At 38.0% G+C, this 22,468-nt stretch overlaps 2 protein-coding genes across 2 annotated transcripts; one reads left to right on the forward strand and one right to left on the reverse strand.

Annotated features, from left to right (window-relative positions):
- The first annotated feature begins 9,710 nt into the window (after positions 1–9,710).
- EAF01_000834 (uncharacterized protein) lies at positions 9,711–14,461 on the forward strand. Its single transcript, XM_038909084.1, has 7 exons — positions 9,711–9,993; positions 10,063–11,167; positions 11,243–11,666; positions 11,898–12,088; positions 12,145–12,329; positions 12,418–13,862; positions 13,931–14,461. The coding sequence occupies exons 2-7, from the start codon at positions 11,043–11,045 to the stop codon at positions 14,102–14,104; spliced, it is 2,544 nt and encodes an 847-aa protein (XP_038775990.1). The 5' UTR covers positions 9,711–9,993; positions 10,063–11,042; the 3' UTR covers positions 14,105–14,461.
- Positions 14,462–20,415: 5,954 nt separating this feature from the next.
- Positions 20,416–22,065, reverse strand: EAF01_000835 (uncharacterized protein; the record flags this gene model as incomplete). The annotated part of the gene is made up of 7 exons (XM_038909085.1): positions 20,416–20,590; positions 20,642–21,124; positions 21,174–21,635; positions 21,686–21,739; positions 21,792–21,843; positions 21,900–21,953; positions 22,032–22,065. 7 exons carry the CDS (start codon positions 22,063–22,065, stop codon positions 20,416–20,418), a joined length of 1,314 nt encoding a protein of 437 aa, XP_038775991.1.
- Between the last annotated feature and the right edge of the window lie 403 nt (positions 22,066–22,468).

A 22,468-nucleotide genomic window follows, 5' to 3' on the forward strand; every position in this document is an offset into this window, starting at 1 on the left:
TTTATTTTGATTTATTATACTTTTACTTTTGTTCTCATTCAACTGGCAAAATCTTTGCGTAAAGAATGATACATATTTTTTATTTCGTGCATACCCGTCTATAATTCTTTCCGAGATCATTCATCAAACAAGTGAAGCCTGAGTGAAGATCTTCGCAACAAACCCCACAGGTAGAAATCCAAACACACCACATCATACACTACAACCCCTCAAAGTAATCCCACAGCCCCCTTCTTTCCCAAATCCCAAATCCCAATTCTGTCATTCAAATTATCCAAGCTCTAATAATCATACTACCCCAGATTCCTCGTCTAATACAGTTAGGTTAGATTACTCACCTCTGTCTTTTTTTGCCGAGCCCCCTTATTAGCGCTATACTTCTTGGCGTCATCGATTTGATTTAGGCATTCTGTGGAATGATTGAATTATCGATGATTAGTTGGATGTATGATGCGAGTTGGTGTTTGAGAAATTTTGTGTGTATAGTTTGCTTACTAGAGAGAGTTATTGATTTTCTCAATAGTTATCGGGGGTTTTTTTTGAAAGGGCTTGAATATTCGTTCCACGACTCCTGGCTTGATGATATGGCATTTGTTGATATTGGAGTATTGTTTTGAAGTGAAATTTAAGATTCTGGGGTGGTCTTTGTTGGTTGTGTATTTGAGTGGGTCTTACTGAGTTAAGATCAGATTGTTCTAGTAGAAGTTACTTTGCTCTCGAATTTTCCGGCCCCGCTCAAGAATCAAATATGTCTTGGTGTCCTTTTCGTTTGATTCATTTTGTTCATTTGTTCATTTTTTTCTTATCATGTCTCAAGGAGAAATGATTTGTAGCACAAATCGTAAAAAGTGAATATTCAGTTCGTGAATTGGGAGAGACTCGTAGGAGCTTCATGAAGTCAATAAAGCACTTTTTGTACAGAATGGGTTGAAGAATATAACTTAATAGATGCATGCTTTTATACTTTCCTTCTATCATGAACTTGTAATTGAACATGAAATCTGGTTGTGTGCATTCTAATCGTCTAATTGATATATTTACCTGCAATTGTCTATTCGGCGGTAAAGGAGAACATAGGCAAGGAAGTCACGAGCCAGAACATTGAGCAATGGGTTGTATATCCGGATAACACACCTCCTTCAACAAAAAAGAGATATGGTGGTGGAGTGCTGGCCGAATTGGCTAGCCAGGGCTCTCTTCAAACTCGGAGTTATCAGACTCTCCTTTTTTGGCGATTTTTCTTTTTTGACTGCCAAGGAGATCTACTTTTATGTAAACTAGTTTCATAGAAAGGTATATATCCGGATAAGACACCCCCTTCAACAAACAAGAGATATGGTGGTGGAGTGTTGGCCGAATTGGCTAGCGAGGGCTCTCTTCAAACTCGGAGTTATCAGACTCTTCTTTTTTTGGTGTTTTTGGAAGTGCCAAGGAGATCTGCCGCTATTTGAGTAGTCTGGTGGAGTCCTATGCCTTCACAAGCTTTGATATTAGGTGTTTACAGGTTTTGGTACTTCATAAGGGATAGAAAGTTATGGTAATCGTGAAATTGTTAATTCGAGAGTGTTTGCCGTCAAAAGAGTGGTCATTAGGATTTGTAGGAGGTTGAGTGTCTTTGCTGGATAGCTCTTAGAATGGTCGAATTTTTACAGAGAGAAGGTACCATCTGCTTCAATTAGCAAGCTGTAACATTCCTTCTCTGTTTATCAACCTTATGCATTCAAAGTATCGCAATTGGGTACATCACCTTTGTTCGTGATTTCGTTCTCAATGCTTACCCCGATGGTTGTTACACATCCATTCTGTTCATTTCTCGGTAGAGAGTCGACACATATACATTCATGATATAACTATTCTAAACTGTACCTGTTCTCTCTTCTCAAAATACCTTAACATACGATATGCTTCACCATTCCAAAGTTAATTCCAGGCATCAATCATTCTCGTGATGAAAAAACGATTCCCCCAAGACATTACCACTAGCACTAGACTTTCAACCCCCCAGCAGCAGCCGATTCCCTCCGATCAAGCATATATATATATCTCAACACAACAATCACACATCACCAGGTTAGTGTAGTGTAGTGGTAACATACCTCGATTTCATGACTGTGGCAGTTGATCAGTTATAGATGAAAGTCCATATTCATGAATAATTCGCTCCAGTCACCTCGAGTAGCCCCAGGTTCGAATCCTGGATCCGGTATTATTTTTTTGCATGTCATATCCATCTTTTTATCTGAAGAAGAATATTGAGAGGAATGGCTCTTTTTTTGGAGGGGGCTTTCGAGAGGATTAGGAAGATGAAAAGGTGGATGGAGAATTTCCGTTAGAGTGGTGAAGGGATGGAGCTTTCCCGCGGGGGTATTGTATAATCAAATTGAATGTTAAGCGAATTTGAGAAGCTCAAGGTTTTTTAGGATTCAGATTGACAGAGATTGATAATATCAATGTTCGTTTCTTTATAAAACGAAGAGCTTCCGTTCTCATGGATATCAGTTCTGAACGAGTTCAGAATCATCAAATATTTCTAGGTACATTCTACAATTACAATTACTAACAGAGATGGCCCCAAGTATCTCACTGAATCAGAATGCTTGCAAGGATATGAATATCCGCGTATGGCTTATTTGTACTAATTACACAAGCTATGAGTATAACGAGATTCTTGAATGTGATTTCTGATTTCCAACAAGATAGGAACTTCAACTGTCGTCAAATAATATAATAACCCTCATAAGACAGCCAATATGCATATCAAGACCACACAGAACGAAAGCAGCCTAACGAATGAACCTCGCCAGACTCGTATCATTCTTACTCTCAAATCTATATGAAACCCAAGTCATACATCTTCTCTGCAGACACGATACAAGTTCACCACACTCAACTATGTCCAGTTCTGGTGAACTTTTATTTACGAGAGCTCCAACACGAAGCTTAGTCGATTTACTTTTGACACGATAATTTGATAAATTCTCCTCGCATATAACCAAACCGTTAGTTTTTCTCTCATTAAGATTTTCTCTTTTGCATTCGGTTTAAGTAATGGCATTTTAAAATAAGCTTGATATTGGGGAGATCTTTTCTCCTTAATTGATTACTATCAACCAACCATAAAAGTACATTACACATCCACAATATCACCTGATTTCTCAAAAGAGAATTACTTCGAAGCCAGACTCCAAAGCAGTCAATAATATATCATAGTATAGTATAGGTATTCAAATACTTCAAAATCAAGATCCCATATCATCACATACATCACAGCACTGCCAACGATGCCACTCACAGCATCTCCCACACAAGACTTATCGTCTAAATTTTCAAAGTAACAAATAGCATTATTATCCTCTGTCACAAATCAATGAATCTAAGCTGTATAGGTGCCTTCGCCCCTTCACTCGCTTAACCCCTGTTCATACCATACTACACAGCATCATAAAAAAATCCGAATCAAATATCCAACGAACCCAGAATCCATATTACCATTACTTCTGCATCCAGTATCTCACTCCAATCCAAAACCCTCTAATTTACTTACTAACTTTCCTACCTTTACCAACTACCTTTACCAAAACCCAAGTGCAAAACCACTCCCCTATTTAGTATCTATCCATCCCAAAAAAATCCCAAACAGCCTACAGTTACTCTCCCAGCATAAGGAGACGTACAGGTACTGCACATCATAAAACCCAACCCAATTCAATTCTCTCTAACAAGCTACCAACTGCCAGCTACCATCTTCCATACTTCGACAACTTATCTGATCCGTAATTAATACAAAGTATCTGACCTCGACCCGTGTAAATGCCTGTCAACTTATTCCACTCTCGGGCCAAGATTCCCACAGTATTGATATCCAGAATATTGTTCCTTTGATATCTGGGTTTCGGGATGATTAGATTGCATAGAACTGAATTATCTTAATCAGAAGGCTTTGAGACACGAGCATATTTATAAATGCCGTACTTAAATCCGACTACTCAAACATCCCATCTCGTATATACCACATCTACCGAATAATCCCCACTGCCAACAAAAATGATTGCAAATTACCGCATTGCGTTTTATTCGACATCGAAACCCAACGCCACGATCGTCAGATCCCTCATAGATAGAAAACCATTCTCCCTATTCTTCCATCAGATGCACGTGTTTCTCTACTTATCTGCTCCCTCTCCTACTCCCACAAACTCCACCCATGAGGCCATTTCCGCATCTTCGAACTCGCATCCAATGCCCGCGTAGAATCCCCCATACCTCTCTTCATAGGCTGCGCAATGAGTACCCGCGGGGCGGATAATGGTCTTGGTGGGTAATCCACGGATTATCTATTATAAGATGAATAATTCAAAAATCTGAATGAGTAATCTGTAGGGCGGGTACAAATTACCTGTAGATATTTATCTATTTGTATATTGTATAATTATTTATAATCTTTTATAATTAATATAAAAATTAATATAAATCTAGAAATAGCTTTATATTTTAAGTGAAAAAAGCGGAGAATTTATATATTTATGGATTATTTATAGATTATTTGTAAATTATTTATAGATAACTTATATATTTATAGATAATTTATTTATTTGTAAGTAGATAGATTATTTATAAATAATCTATAGATTATCTGTATAGAATAAATAATTTTAAAGTTTTAATAGATAATTTGTAAAGTAAATAAAACCTTTAATAGATAACCTATGGAGCGGATTATCTGTAGATAATCTATGAGTATAGATAATTTATACGCAGCCTATTCCTTCATAGTCAAATTTTCCATCTCTCTACAACACAGTTAAAAAAATCAATTATATTTCACAATCGGATTCTTTCCCACATCACCTTCAACCTCATTCTCCCTACTCCTTCCTCTTGTTCCCAACCTATTCAGCCAAACTTCCAGCTCCATCATCTCCAGCAATAAAGAATTTTGTTACATCTCCACCCCAATCGATCAAAAAGCAGACAACAAGAGAATTTCTTTTTTCCCTGAGCTAAATCTACTACTACAGATGATAAGATTACAAAGAATCGCTACACCAGTCAGAAATTACATAAGGGCATTTACTACTCCTCGAGCCGTCGGGATAGCTGCCGCAACGGGAGCAATCACAAAATTTTCGTAGGGAATAGCACCGACAATAATTGAGCAAGAAGCGCCGCCTGGCCAATCATCAAATTTGCTCTATTGTTAGATAGAGCAACTGCATGGAATGATCGACGTGTTACTACCACTCACTTACCTTTTATGAGGCTATCGTGAATAGAAAGAATTTTGCTGGGTACCTCGCAGACATTATCATTTACAACCTGAGTTTATGTTTCATGTGTTCAAAGAAGAGGCTGGGGTAACCAAGTGGTTCCAGATGTATGACTGGGAAGGGATGGATTAGCCACCCATTGGGGAAATCAAGAATCTTTGAAATGCTTACTTGATGACGATAGGGGTTCGTTTCAAATTCTCGAAAGTCTTACTTTATACGCAATGTGGATACCGCATGTTAAGAAGTTCTTCAACCAATGACACCATAAAGTGATGCAATGGCTTTATGGCATCAAGGATATTATGGGTAGGGGTGGGATGGGATTTTAAGTAATCAGTCTGGCATTTGAGGTGATCAAATAAGACAAAGTGTTCCGCTAGGCTGTTGCGAGTGGAAGTGACAAAGATTTGAGAGTGATATGGTCGTCAGCACAGAATTGTTGCAAAAATAAATTAGAAAATAGCAAATGAATCATACGAATTGTAGAGCCAGCTTTAGTTGCAGCAAGAACTAGAGCTGAGTAACGGACGTCGTTTGTGCCAACATAAATCAAGACCTCAGGATTCGCTCCATATCTACATCAGGACCACCTAGCTATTCCATTAGCAACCAATTCAGACCCTCAATGATTTTTGCTAACTGTGCGTACCTATTTAATGGCTACTACACTATCTTCGCTTGTCCTTTCACCATACTTACTATCGGGTATTTCGCCGACAATTCGTGCGACAACATGTCGTGCTAGAGCGTTTTACTATTGCGTAACTTGTTTATGTGTCCTGACCATAATGCCAGGAAGGGCTAAAGATATAATTTTGAAAGCCGTCGAGAAGAGGTTAGAGAATATCGAAACCGAAAGCAGTATTACTACCGCTAGGTAGGTGAAATTGCATTGAAGCAACTGATATCTTAATTCGTTTGCTGCGTGCCTTCAAGATTCGATGCAAGATGGTAACCCTCCTGTGTAAAGTTGCCTGTCTATATCGTTTTCAATGTGATCAAAGCATCGTGTTGATTGCGAGATAAACAACAAGGTGATTTCTGGGATGATGAGGGCTGGTGCGAGGCGGAAAGGTAAGATGTTTTGCTCAAAATCCATGGCTGTAAAGGAATTCCCACTGTTGGCCTGATCCACCAAACCAACCCTGATCATAAGCAAGGTTCGAAAGCTGGCAGTTTTTTGAACGAGATTTCTTTCCCCATCCTTTATTACTCCAATAACATGCATATCACGTAAGACTCTCCGCACTTGTGAGTTGTTGAGATGACTCTTGTACAATTGACCCTTCGATGCTCGAGCTGTTAGGTAGTGAACAGACAAAGTCAGATTTCGGTGATTGCCCTCTCATTGAGACTCTTTGAGAAATAGATGCTTCATCTGAGTAGATTGAGTTCTTAGCGAGGAGATAAAGCTGAAATATTTGATTGCCCAAAGCAATTCAGAACGATAAAGGTGATGATATTTTGTCACTTGCTTTGCTTGGCGCAGACCCCACCAGAAAGAGGTATCAAAAATAGTCACTGGAAGCTGGTGTTGCAACTTAGCAAGTCCTCACCGGGAGCAACTGACAATGTATAGATGAGTAAGCAGTGGTTGAAAATAGCCCACGTTGCTCCAAGTTGTGCATCTTCAAGGTAAGGTCATATTGGTGTGCATTTTGACTTTGTGAAATACTCGAGTAGCTTGCCATGACTTGAGTGTTCGAGATGATGATATTTATATTGAATTCTCATACCTTGTCTTGCTTTGCGATCTGTTGCTTTCCTTTTCCCATTGGAATTCTTGGAGTCCATGAAATAGATAGCATTGGATGAAACTTACGATGTGCGAACATGTGTTGTTGTTGTTGTATCATGCCCGATGAAAATTGGAGTGTAATTAATAAATGGACCATTTTGGCGTTGGGGCCCCTTGGGTAGGTTAAATTATACTAACGGAGATATCGGGCTTAAGACACATTTGTGGATATCAGAGAAAGTCAATGTCTTTATAGAATAAGTTGAGTTAGCAGAATGATAAATGAAGAGTTTGATAGTAAATTGACATATGATTGTATGTGTGGTAACATTTGATGACAGGACAGGTAACGTGATTTATCAGTGTGCGGGTCATATCAGTGTGCGGGTCATTTTCACCTCAATTCACTCTATTCTCTTTCAATACGCGTTTTTATCAACAATTCACAATGGATTCGAATAATCAAGAAGCCCGTATACTCCTCGCTATCGAAGCTATTCAAAAAGACAAAAAAACAAGTATTCAAAAGGTTGTAAAGATATATAATATCTTGAATACAATATTACAGTGTAGAATTAATAATATTACTTCCCGTTCCGAATATCGATCTAAATCTTATAATATTTCAGAACTAGAAGAGAATATCATTTCTGAATATATAATTGATATGGATTTGAGAGGATTTCCATTTAAATTAAGAAATGTAGAAGATATAGTGAATTATATTCTTGAATTGAAAAGTATAAAGCATATTAGGAAGCTTTAGGCATATCAATTTATAAAGTGTTGAATTAAATTAAAGATATGTTTTAGTTATGTTTATAACTTTTAAAGAGCTTTTTGTAAAAATTCTAAGCTTATTGAAGAGTGGTTTCGATTGGTTGTGAATATGTAAGCGAAATATAGCATTTTGAATGGCGATTTCTACAATTTTGATGAAACGAGCTTTATGATGAATATAATATACTCCAGAATGGTAGTAATTAATACTGAACGAAATGACAGAAGCAAGGCAATACAACCAGGCAATAGAGAATGGGCTATAGTAATCATATATGATAATAAGGAGGGTGAAATTATATTCCCATTTTTAGTAATTTAAGAATAGGTTTATCTTTTCAATTGGTATATCGAAACCGATTTTCCTGCGGATTAAGCTATTAAACCTATATCTAATAGATGAATAAACAATGAGACAAATTTAAAATAATTGAAATACTTTGATAAGTATACTAAGAATCAAAGAAAGGGTAGGTATCGAATATTAGTACTAAATGAGCATGAAAGTTATAAATCAAGAGCTTTTCAAGTATATTGCAAAGAGAACGATATTATATACTTAAGTCTATTATTGTATTCAAGTTATTTAACTCAATCATTCAATGTAAACTGTTTTAGCAATCTGAAACGTTCATATGATGATCAAATTGATGAATTTATTAAGGCATATATCAATTATATTTTAAAGATTGAATTCTTTATAGCTTTTAAAACTATATATAAAGAATCAATTATCTTTTAGAATATGAAATTAAGGTTTCAAGGAATAGGTTTAATACTATTTAACCCTGAAGTTGTACTTTCGAAGTTAGATATTCGAATTCGTACATCTATCCCTCCCTCTTTCAATCTAGATCAATAGATCTCTCAAACCCCTTATAACCCAACTGAAGCTCTTTCTCAATCAATTTTAGTGAAATCTTGAATAACCCGATATCAATTAAGCTCCCCTATATCTAAATTTGAGATTATATTAACTCTAGTTAAAAGTACAAAGAGATTAGCTTATAAGAATACACTTTTGAATGTAGAGATTCGTATACTTCGAAAAGCAAATGAGGTATTAAACAAACATCAACACGCGAAAAAAATCTAATTATATCAAGGAGGAGTATTTATTAGGTAAGAAGCTCTTGATATATTATCTCAATAAAAGGTTGATATTCAAATTCAACATAACGAATATTAAAAAGGAAGGAATTCTAATGAAAAAGCATCTTCTAGTCAATACTATAATAAATACAGAAAAACCGGACATAATATAGAAAGAGTGAATTGAGGTGAAAATGACCCGCATACTGATATGACCCGCACACTGATAAATCACGTTACCAGTACCTACTGGGTAGTATGTAATTAGTATTAGTCAGCATATAAATTGAACCGAACGGAAAGTTATGAGTCATCGGCGTTTATTAGTAACCCATGGACTGACTGGCTTGAACCAGTTTCTGTGCTTCATCACATCAGCTGAAAGCGCGTAGGGTGTGGTAAATTCCTTTCTTCTGTCTCGAACGCTCTAGATGAAAGAAGAGAGATGTCTGAATGGTTGATTCAAATCAAGGGGAATTTGGATATCCAGAGTAATAACATACATACCTAGGTACCTAGATTCATCAGTTCAAACGACTAATTACATCACCGAGATCAACCTTCCTGTTACTGTGCACTTATCATCATCGACATCTCCATCTCACCCGTGACGACCTACCCAGTACTTGGTCGATGAATTCACAACCTGCTGTAGAGCAACCAAACACAACATCTTCCGACTACGTACGTACGGATCGTATTCCTGGGCAAAAATTGAAAACGTTAACCTCTTCGGCACATACCGCTAGCCCATTTAAGCCCAGGTATGGTGGACCATTTTGGCGGGGGTGGCCAAGTCCCAAAATGCCAGCCTTATCCAGTGAACAATACCCATTTACTGTGTAGCTTGAGACGATCATTTATTAATTAACTATCATTTATCATTTGACAGTCCACTTATCAACAACCTCAATTCGTTTTTACAATATCTCCTGTCGCAAACATTTTGCAGAGATTTCTATTGAATTCGTTTCTTTGAAAGATTACTAAACTTCATATTTTAATCATTGGAAATCAAATAACCCCTTGGTGGCAATCCTTTCAAGCTTCTGTACTGATTTGCGCCTGTGTCCAAAGCCTTTGTCTGGACCGCAGGCAGAGTCTACCCCCCTTGTGAGTAGGATGCTGGTTGAACATTCCCGCATTGGTTTGGGTGCAACGTCTGACTGACTGTTCTTACAGAATATGCGATTGCTGAATTGATATTCTATACTGCGTGTGATATAATATACCCTTCCTAAACAATCCGAGTCGTTCTCCCCACAAATCACGATACAATAGATGATATTTCGCTCGTCGGCCTCCCCGAAAGACGATACGAAATAACTCATATCTCAAATCTGCGGGGGCTTTCCTTTAACCATACCGGCTATCAGCTTGCGCTTCAGTCGTTGGCAAAGGCTAAGGTAGAGGGGAGACGTCATTTCTATTCTTAATTATTCGACTTCGCGCTACCGATCGTTGGTCATCCTCGAGCACATCAGTAATACTTGCTGTTGGATCTGGACCGAAGCTTGCTGTTTATACTTTGCATGGTTGGTCTTGATTGCCGGGGAAAGTGCGTGAGAACTCGGGGACGGTCGTGAACACTCTACAGGGTCTGGTAGATTATTGGCAGGAGAAGAATATTGGTGGAGACCTGGATTCAAGGAAGATCATACTTTCGAATTTGCCATCTTACACTTTGACAAGAAGGGAAGTTCAAGTCACTTTGCCCTGTCATTTTAAGTCATCAGGCGCCAAAGCTAGACTCTTGAAAAGGGGGCACCAATTTATATCTGAGATTCTAGTGCAGTCAAACACTGCCGAGTGGGCATAAAGCTGTTTGTCACCTGCATCTATACCTCTATCTTCCCCACTCGTTGCCAATAGGGTCCGTTCGTTCTCTTCTCCAGCGAGCTAACGGGCTACTTCACCTATCAAATCCGGAGCTGATCGTCTCGGCGCAAGACACATCGCCTCCTTGTGTTACTCTTTTCATTGGCCGTTTGCATCAAGAAAGCCCGGCTTACACCGACTCTCCGGTGGTGAGATACTGGTTAAAAAAAAAGTTAAACTGTATTCGGACAGGGCCCATTCCTGTGAGCTTATGAGTAAAACATAATCTTGGCCCGGGCTTGCTTCTTCAATTTCTCCTCACAAATCAATAATAATTTATCATCATGACTCCTACGCCCCCTTCTACTACTTCTTCAAGCGCCGGAGCTCAATCTCCAGAAGAGCAATACCGGGTGGTAAGAAAGAGAAATAGAGTTCCTCTGTCATGTGGGCCTTGCCGGCACAGAAAGTGAGTCCAATACATTCTATCCTATCAAAATCTAGGCCATCAAGCACAGATTTGCTAATCCGTCTTACGAAACAGGCTGAAATGTAACAGGTCGCATCCATGTGAGAATTGTACGAGGAGAGGTGACGCTTCCTCGTGCTCATATGCTGCACCAGGAACACGAAAGAAAACCCAAAGTCAAGGCTCAACCAGTCCTGATGATATGCAAAATCGTATTGACCGCTTAGAAGGTTTAGTCTTATCACTGATGACAAATGGTGCTTCATCTGCAGGTCCAGCCGCCGCAGCCGCTGCCATCAACCGTTCTCAGAGCGATAGTGCGGGTTCATCCTTTCCACCCGATTTGGACCAAGACGATGATGACATGATTGCAGAAGAGGGTGATGAAGATAGTGATGTGGATGGTGTTGCTAATTCACTAGGTATCATGAAAGTTGATGTCGATAAAGGAAAAACAACATATTTAGGAGATTCACATTGGCATTTAGTTTTAAAAGATGTATGTTGTGGCATTCAATTATTTACTCGTCGCGTGCTTTCATCACGAACTCTTTGAACCAATGCAAATCTGCAAATATGCAACTCGCTAGAGTAGCCTCTGCGATTAAATATTCGGACAAGATGACTTTAGACATTGGGCAATGTCGAGCAGTTTTTCAATCATCGTCTTTCGTTCATGTTCTCTGCAGGTCTGATGTGGATCACAATTCGTTACTAATTTGTCAAAAAGATCGCAGAAGTCAAAGCCTATTTCAATAATCATAAAAAGGAACTCGAAAATAATTACGAAAAAATCAAATCCCAAAAGCCACCTGCCAGTGATGGTCCGGCCTTTCTATTCGGTGCCCATACACCGGCTACAGATGAAGAGCTTCGAATGGCAGTTCCTACAAAACAGGAGGTCGATAGACTCATCACCAGGTCCGTTCATAGCCATTACAATAGAAAGAAAGAAAGATCAACTAATGCTTTGTTAGATATTTCAACACATACGATCCCGCTATACATATCATACATGCCCCGACTTTTCACAAGGAACTGCAAACCCACTGGCAAGATCCCACAAAAACTTCGATAGTATGGATAGGCCTTTTATATTCGATCCTCTGTTTGGCCATGCAGTCATACCAAAAAATTGGGGATGAACCGCCGGAGTGGAAAGGTAGAAAGCCCTTGTTTGCTTTTCCTGTGATCGGCTTTTCTTGTTCTGTTTACATCGAACTTCTTACATGATGCTAAGTTATATTTAGGTCGTTCTCTCGACATAGCTGGTGAATTCAGACAACGCACGGTCCAGTGTCTTGTCAATTCCGATTACACAAAATCATCATTCTACACGATTGAAACGCTAATATTATACGTACACGGCGAGTATGCGAGCCGTTGGGATGCTGAAGTGGGACTTTGGGTCATAATCGGCATGATCACTCGACTGTCAATGCGCATGGGCTATCATCGGGATCCAAGCAACTTTCCTGGTATCACCGTCTTCCATGGGGAGATGCGTCGTCGACTATGGGGATTTGTGCGCGCCATGGACACAATGTTCTCCTTTCAACTGGCACTCCCAAGTTTGATCCGTGATAGCGACTGTGATACAAAACTTCCTCGCAACATATTTGAGGATGAATTCGGTCCAGATTCGAAAATATTACCACCCGCGAGACCAAATACTGAACCTACTCCGGTATCTTACATGCTCGCCAAGATCAGCATAGCCAATGAACTCAATTGTATATTGGAGGAAATACAAAGTGTCAATCCTAAGGGCATTTCATATGATGATGTCCTTGCCCGCGATAATAAGTTATGGGAACTAAAACGTAATCTTGCTCCCTATCTTCGACTCAGGCCCTTGGAAGAATGTATGCATGATCCTGCAACGCTCTTGATGAATAGGTTCAACGTAGATATTCTATGGCAGAAGACTATGTGTGTTCTTCATCGCAAATATCTTGCACGAGCGAGACAAAATTCTCGCTACGATCATTCCCGTCGAGCCTGTGTCAATGCTGCGATGGAAATTCTTCGTCATCAACACAAACTTCATCTTGAATCTCAGCCCGGAGGACGATTGCGATCAATGAGATGGGCGATCTCAACTCTTACCAAACACGACTATCTACTGGCCGGCATGATAGTATGCTTGGATCTACATTATGAAACCATTTGTCCGCCGGACAAACATTTCTGGACTAAAGAACAACTTGCCGATATGCTCAAGGCAGTTGAAACTTCCCAGGGTATCTGGAGTGAAACCGTGGAAGAATCTATGGAGTCATTCAAAGCATCCAAAACCCTAAATATTGTTCTCGAGAAATTGAAGGCTTCTAGGGAACCAGGCGCCAATACTTCTGCCACACCTGTGAATACAGCTGAAGCTTTTTCGCAATTCGATGATGAGAACCTTAAGCCTGAACAATCAGCAGCTATGACTCTCGGTATGCTTTCTGGTGGCTTGTCTCCAAATTCGGCGGCAATGTTCAATAGCATGGGCCAATCTACAGGATACACAAACATGGATCTGAATATGAGTGAATCAGGTGGAATTGGCGGAACTGGTCTCACCCCTTTCTCACTTGACAACAGTTTGAACCCTTTTGCCACCATGAACGCTAGTGCATCTCCCTTCTCCATCTTCGGCAATACTGGCAATGCTCCTGGAATGATGGATCTACCAGCAAATCTCGACTGGGTAAGTTCATGTTCTCAAACACTTATGTCCGAATCTTACATTGAACTGAAATGCTGATTGAGAAATAGGAACAATGGGATCATTACATAGGAAATTCAAATACAACCGATCCCGCATTTCAGTTCTATCCAACAAATTTAGAACCTTCACCGCCTGGTGGGGATCAAGAACAAGGACAACAAAATGAACCTTTGAATCCATTTGGTGGTCCTTTCATGGGCGCAAATACTCCTGGTAGATGAAGATAAATGGTTGAATAAGATGATGTTATATGTTAGTACATGATAATGTGCGCGTTGGGGGACAAACGGAGCAGTGAAATGTTATTGAATGATACCACGCGGATGCGGCATTTGGCCTTTGGGAAATTTGGGAGTGTTGTGATGTAACAGGGAAAAAACGCCTCTCGACACTTAAAATTAAAAGTCCACTAATTTATATTCTCAGTACGGTCTTGTATGGTGATTGATTTTATTTGATGTGCTGGGGTTCATGGGTAGCGGTTGTGTATATCATTGTATTGACTCTATCTAGGCTATGATATACTATGATATATAATGATATATAATGATATATAATGATATATAATGATATATAATTGACGCACACCTAGCTGCGTGCTTAACCTGACTTTTAGATGCCTTCTTGATTGAGCTGTGCGGAGAACCGTCTTCATCTTTGTAGGTGAAGAGCTACCCGATCTTGCTCGTCTTGTTTTAGAATCTGGATGGTGATTGATTGTGATGGGAACACTCTCTTTATGGACGTTGGGAGTTGGAGATTTTGGGGGATGGGGGATGGGAGGTTGTTTTGATGATGGATTGGATTAGATTGGATTGGATGTGTGTGGTAATGGGTTTTGGGATTGAGTGGTTGAGTGATTTATTTGAGGAGATGTGATGTGGGAAGATGTGATGTGATTGCTATAACGTAATTTATCAGCATGTGGGCCATATCAGCATATAAGCTACTTTCACCTCAATTCATACTTTTCTCTTTCAACACATATTTTATCAACGATTTATAATGAATTTGAATAATTAAGAAGTCCGTATACTTTTTATTATTAAAACTATTTAAAAAAACAAAAAACTAAGTATTTAAAAAATTACTAAAATGTATAATGTTCTGTGTACAATATGTTACGACGGCATCCAACACACCGCGTCACATGACATAAATCGCACGTGATGGAGCGTCAAGGAGCTTCAGCGCTCCTGGAGCGCGTTGCGATCCTTAACGATCCAACATATCGGAGAGGTCCCAGGGACCAGGACAAAGCACGAAGGTCTATATAAAGAATGGGATTTCATTACAATGTAGAGCTTCGTGCTCAAGAACAATCATTAGTTTCATTACTATAGTTACGAGAATTGCAACCAGTTACCAACCTTATTGAATTCCTACTTGAAGTCTAGTCTAAACCACCTCGAGAGATCTCTAGCCACTTCCACGTGACCCTAGAGGCAGCTCCCGTAACACAATATTACAGTATAGAATTAATGATTTTATTTTTTGTATAGAATATTAATATAAATCTTATAATCTTTTGGAATTAGAAGAGGATATTATTATCGAATATATATTTGATATAAATTTAAAAGGATTTTCATTTAAAATCAAGAGTGTAGAAGATATAGTAAATTATATTCTTAAATCAAAAGGTGCGAAATGTATTGAGAAGCTTTAGATGTATTAATTTATAAAGTATTGAATTGAATTAAAGATATGTTTTAATTGTATTTATAATTTTCAAAGAGCTTTTTGTGAAGATTCTAAGTTTATTGAAGATTGGTTTCGATTGATTGCAAATATATAAGCGAAATATAATATTTTGGATAGAGATTTTTATAATTTCAATGAAACAGGCTTTATAATAGGGATTATAAGTACAGTAATGATTGTTATTAATGCTGAGAGATATAGTAGAAGTAAATCAGTATAATCAAGCAATCGGGAATGGGCTATAGCGATAATATATGGAAATAGAGAGGGTGAAATTATTCCCTTATTTCTAGTGGTTTAAGGACAGGTTCATTTTTCCAATTAGTATATCAAAATAAATCTTTCTGTGGAATAGGTTATCAAATCTATATTTAATGGATAAACAAACAATAAGACAGGTTTAGAATGATTGAAATATTTTAATAAGTATATTAAGAATTGAAGAAAGGATAAATATCGAATGTTGATATTAGATAAGTATGAAAGTTATGAATCAATATCATTTCAGAATTATTATAAGGAGAATAATATTAAATATGTGTATTTACTACTGTATTCAAATCATTTAACTCAACCACTTAATATAGATTGTTTTAACAATCTGAAACATTCATATAGTATTCAAATTGATGGATTTATTAAAGCATATATTAATTATATTTCGAAGGTTGAATTCTTTATAGTTTTTAAAATTATATACAAAAAATCAATCACTTTTCAAAATATAAAATTAGGATTTAGAAAAATAGATTTAATATTATTTAATCTTGAAACTATACTTTCGAAATTAAATATTCGAATTTGTATACCTACCCCCCCCCTCTTCCAACCTAAATCAATAAGTTTTTTAAATTCTTTACAATCTAATTAAAGCTCTTTCTCAATCAATATTAATCAAATTTCGAATAAATTGTTATCAATCAAGCTCCCCTATATCTTTATTTGAGATTATATTAGCTTTAGCTAAAGTTATAAAAAGATTAGCTTATAAGAATATACTTTTGAATATAGAGATTCGTATACTTCGAAAGGTAAATGAGATATTAAGTAAATATCAATATGTGAAAAAAACTTAATTACATTAAGAAAAAGTATTTATTGAATAAAAGACTCTTAATATATTATCTCAATAAAAGATTAATATTTAGATTCAATATAGTAAATATCAAAATAAAAGGAATCCTAATAAAAAAATATTTTCTAATAAATGTTGTAATAAATATGGAAAATTAGATTATAATTCAAGAACTTGTCAAAACAATATAATAGATCCTAGATTATTAGATTCTTAATAGTTTTAATTAATTGATATAATAGTTGTTGAATAATCTGTATTCGAAAGTATGAATTGAGGTGAAAGTGGCCTATAAGCTGATATGGCCCACATGCTGATAAATTACGTTACGCGTGTTTTGATTATGAGATTGTTTGAGAGTTGAGAGTTGGAAGATTAAATAGGTACGATATGTAACTTGATAATGAGAGACTTTTGTCATATGGAGATTTTAAGTATGGTCATCTTATATATATCATATCGATATCTGGATAATTGGTATATAGAGTTTAGTCAGATTGTTCTGATGTAATTTTATGTTGGAGTTAATTGATGGTTGATGGTTGGTAGTTGATAGTAAGCTATTAAGTTATTGATTTATTAGTCTATTATATTGATAGAATTCCTCAATATGGATACTTAGGTATATACCTATAAACCAGTATCCCACATCATCATCGTCATAATCACAGCTACCTACTCACCTAGTAATACCTACCTACCTACCCACCCCTCATCCCTAATACTCCTCATACATATACCCCCACTCCACAATAAAATATCGCCAAGAAGAAGCGAGTTATATATGGTGTACAGTAGAACTTGACTATACTAAAACGAAAAATTCGATTAATCAAATTTGATATGTTCAAGATTTCGATATAGAATATAATAGCCTAAGTATTTTAATCAATATTTTAATTAAATTTTAACTTCAAATCCCAATATTTTCGAAAAGATATTACATAATAATAGCCAATTAAATTTGTTCAATTAAATTCATTATCAAAATCCATATCAGATTCGAAAAAAAGTATTCGGTATTCCGATTTTGCTCAAACATCTTGTATTATTAGGGAAAAATTACTCAAATAAGGAAATTTTTCTGGTATATTTGAGATTCTGGTATATCCCAGTCTAGTATAGTCAAGTTTTACTATAGCTGCCTCGGCCTATGTCTGTGAGCCTGGAGACATTAGTAGTACAGTAAATGGGTCGTGGTTTCTGGGCGTCGGGTCGGCTTAGTTTCAGTTCGGGCCCTTTTTTTTTGTGTGTTTTTTTTTGGGGGGGGGGGGGGAGAGGGTTTTTTTGGAGTGGAAGAAGTTAATTGAATGGTGAGTGAGAGATGGGATGGGGTAAGGTGGGATGGGATGAGATAGTTGAAGTGAAGTGAAGTGAAGTGAGCGAGTAAAAGTGCGAAGCGAGTAAAATTTAAGGGGAGTGAATATGAAGTGGAAAAGTGGGTAATGCAGAATGAAAAGTAAGTGAAATTGATTAGCTTAGCAGGGAATTAAATAGTACACTATCGATTCTTATTTACCGTTGTCGCGAATGTAAGTTCTGTTTTTTTTCTAGATAAAATTTATATATATGGAGGGTGATGGAGGGAGTGTTTCATCTTATTTTTATTTTGTTGTGTTTGAATGCATTGTCTGTCATCTTATTGTATTGATATGTACTCGCTCAACCCTCTCTCTGAGCTTTGGAGTTTGAGTCTGAAGGGTTTGTTTCTTCCTTCTTCTTTCTATTTTATTTCGAGGTATGCTATTCGCTAGATGTTCATGCTCTCGTACACCTTTCTGTGAAAGAACTCCATTTTACCTCTGATACTTCACTAGATGGTAGGTCGACAGCTGGATATTGGGGGTTGGTAGCGCTCGAAGCGGTGTTTATCTTAACAGTTGGAGTTTAGACTTTGAGATTGTAAAAGAAGTATGAGATAATAGTAGATTTTGGGGAATAGGTCAAGAAGTATTTCGATAGTGAGTGAAAGTGTGCATAAGTGTTATGGTTGCAAGTCCTCACGAATGATAGAGAGAGTTATCTAGAACGATAGAAAATGTATCAAGCGGACTGTGAAATATATGCATATGAAGATTTGCACGGCCGACCAACCAGCCAGCCAGCCAGTGTAGTATAGTCCTCTGGAAATGGTAGATACATGCATGCTTATGCTGCACCGCTGGACAAATAGACTAATCACTCTGTCCTCATATCGCCGGGTTTTAGATATTTGAATTCTGTTATTGTTAAAACTTTACTTTCGCCATCTACAAAATCTTTAGTCTGTCATCATCTTTTAACTTTTGAACTCCAGATATCCATTCATCTTGGTCAACGATCTCGCTCCATTAACATTCTTGCCAAGAATATACAACTATGCACAAAACATCGACTTTTCAAGCTTACTTTCTCAACTTGCCAATTTCTCAATGTATTCTTGACCATGGTTGCCATAAGAACATGGAATCAATTGAAACCAGCTCCATACATTCTTTCATAATCTTCAACCTGCTGAACCTGACAAGTTCGTCCATTAACAGGCTCATACGGAAGAACAGAAAGCTGCCTCGTCTTTGAGATCAACATCTATATTGTATGTACAATCATGACCTAAATTACGCTTTCAAATCCCAATATCAACGTATGAAAACAATAGTTCTCCCAGGCTTGTTTCCAGCAGACGTCTCGAAATGATACTTGAGCGAGCTGCCCAGGCAATAACGCGATATCTTCAGTGGCTTTCAGGGAATCGATAACTACTTGGTAGATAGTAGAATACTTGGAGTTTTGAATTAGATTCTATTACTTACAGTACTATGTATGAGCTTTGATCCTGTACATCGTCGTCATTATTTCGTTTTGAATGTTGAATGTCGATGTATTAACAAACGATACTTAGCATTTTTAGTGTGATTGTGATTGTTATTGTCATATTACAACCACTATCTCTAACAAAAAACTTCTCAAAGCCATCGAATACATGGTTGACCAAATTTAGATAGAAAGTAGTGGTATTTAAGCTATGAGGCTATGAAATTCTTCCCTGTTGAGCCCATACATCGCAGCCCCGCCTATCCAAAGTTGTCTGTTTCATCTTCTCGTATTCAGGTTCCATAATCTTGTAAGAGTATCCAGAAATTCAAGCAGTAAAGTGAGTTTTCGTCTGCATGCAGCAAGATCCTGTCACTGAGAGCATGTTAGCCCCATTACTGACAATCCTATCATAGTTATTCTAGTATATTCCATCCTAGAGTCATCATCCTCCTCCCTATCATTTCTCCCAAGCTTCGAAAAGTATCCCTTCGCCCCTCGGTGCTTCAAGTACACTTTGCTAAAAGATATATGGAGTAAAGTTAGAACCATTAAATGAAGCTAGTATCCATATCTCAATGCTATACATCCTGATCCGCAAGTACCACTCGCATCCATTGCCTCTCCGATTCAGGCCTGAACGTATAGGTAGAGGAATCAACCTGAACAACAGCTATCAAGAATCAAGTCATTTCTAACACATAATTACATCCTAACCCCTTTGAACTACGTCACTAGATTATATTGAGATATATTTATCATTATCAGCTTATCTACCAACTAGCCAACTAACCTACGTCAAGTCAACGCCGCGACCGACCGTAAAAAAAAACGCGTAAACTCCCTTTCATTTCGTTCCTCTACCATTCATTCGTACATTTGACAACGCTCGGGTATTTCAATATTTTCTTCCCATCCGGGCTATCTCATTTCCCATTGCCTCATTCTCCACATTCAAATTTAATGCTCCAGTTCATCCATAGGAATCTCCTCAATATCCTTTCCTACAATTCCTTCCGAGACCTTCCAAATTTGAATTAGATTGTCTTCTGCTGCGCTACATACTACCCATGGTTCATTTTGATTCCAGCTAAAGTCAGCAAGATGATTTGTATGACCTCCGTGCATAAATAATCTAAAGCGAATTAGATTCTAACAATTACAATATACGGGGTGAGGAACTTACAACTCAGGTGGGCCATCATCTTGATCATCTGGTAATTGCTCCATGCCAACTCTGCTAAGATCCCAAAAAATAACTCTGCGATCATAACTGCCACTTCCCAATACAGCCTCTTCAGTTGGATGCCAAGCAAGCGAAGTAACAGCATCCATGTGGCCTTCAAGTGTGTGAAGCCTCTCTTTGAGATTTCTCAAATCCCAAAGACCAATGGTCTTGTCTGCTGATGCGGTAGCTAGAACAAATTCCGATGCAGGGTTAAAAGCGAGTGCGTTGATGGCATCGGTGTGACCTTTGCCTGTGCTAACTGATTTATCTGTATCTGGTTGTCTGATATCGAGGATTTGTAAAGTCAAATCATCTGAGACTGTTCCAATCAGAGATTTGTGGGAGGGGTGATATTGGACATCGTTTACGATGGAAGTGTGGTGGGTGTAAACTTTACTCGACTTTAATTTGTTGTCGTTCGCCTGTAAAGTATTGAGATCCCTATTATCAAGTTAGTAAAGCTTCAGGCTTCGAAACCTGTTTGACCTACCATAATCGGACTGTTTTGTCTTCGCTACCAGTCGCAAGTTCGCCAGCGACGTGTGGATTCCATCCTAAGCCAAATCCTTCCTTCTTGTGTCCTATAAGCTCAATTTGTGGGCTGACAACGCCTTTGGGAAGGCTGCTGTGCTTAGTACGATCGAAGATCAAAACTCTACCATCAACACACATAGTAGCTATAATATTTGGGTTTTGTGGTTGGTATCTGGCTTTGTTAACCTCTCCCGGATGATCGATCTTCTGCTCGATGGTCATTTTGATAGCTGCCTGTTCTCCAGATGATGATTTTCCATAACCTCCAATCTCCTCTCGATCCTCATCGTAATCAACATGGTTTGGGGTGACATTCTTTGGCAACTCGACATTGGCAATTTGTAGATAGTTCTGTGCGCCGTTGGAGGTATGAGTACCGATAAGAAGTCTGTGGACGGAATAGTTCTTTCCTGCTGGCCTTACATTTATTAGTAACGCTCGCAACCGAAACAACTCGATTCGACGTACTCTTTAACATCTGGAAACCATTGAGTTGTCAAGGTAGGCCATTCAAGCGCAGTGCTAGTAGACTATTAGTCAAGATCTAGCTTGAAGAGCCGTATGATAGATCTACCTTAAAATCATGTCATAGAGGAAAGGGCTGTTCTTCTTCCATGTTTTGTACTCTGATCGCAAGTTTAGTTATGATCCCTCATATCGTGGGGCAAGATCAGATTAGTACCCTCATTGATAATCTTTTGTTCCATATCTTCATTATCATCTACTGACTGATTCACTTTCGCATCCATTAGCAAGTCTTTACAAGATTGAGCTTACAGAATAGAATGCGCTGCACCGCAAAAGCAAAACTTACTGTTCACATCAGGATCTTCTGATTGAGGGGCCATGTTGGCGATTCTTTTCTGCTTGAGAACCTTTGAGGTTTGTTGTAAAATTCCACTCTATGTTGTCAAAAGCGCTCAAAATATCTAAAAGTTAGAAAAGGTAACTCTGTGAATACCTCCTAGTATTGTATATTGCACTAAATTTACTGGGAAGACGCGCTCCAAAAGCGCGCGATAGGTGGGTCGTTTGTAGCTCCGGATCGGCCCAGTCGGCCGCTAGCGTCAATCGTGACGTTAGTGTGAGTGGTGGGAGAGCTTGTTGGTGATATCCTCGAACGAAGTCGAATTAATTCTCTCCTTGATTCCTTGAAGAGATTATTTCTCATTTATTTTACCATTCCCACCAAGCCATCCGTGGCAGTCGATAGAAAAAGAAAAACCAGACCTTCACCCTGCAATAGCCCTG

This window comes from Botrytis porri, assembly GCF_014898465.1.
Source record: "Botrytis porri strain MUCL 3234 chromosome Unknown BPOR_001, whole genome shotgun sequence".
Taxonomy (NCBI): domain Eukaryota; kingdom Fungi; phylum Ascomycota; class Leotiomycetes; order Helotiales; family Sclerotiniaceae; genus Botrytis; species Botrytis porri.

Coding starts and splice junctions, on each gene's coding strand:
- EAF01_000834 (XM_038909084.1), top strand. CDS start 11,043: ATGACTCCTACGCCCCCTTCTACTACTTCTTCAAGCGCCGGAGCTCAA. Junction 12,089..12,144: donor GTCGATAGACTCATCACCAG/GTCCGTTCATAG, acceptor ATGCTTTGTTAG/ATATTTCAACACATACGATC. Junction 12,330..12,417: donor TGAACCGCCGGAGTGGAAAG/GTAGAAAGCCCT, acceptor AGTTATATTTAG/GTCGTTCTCTCGACATAGCT.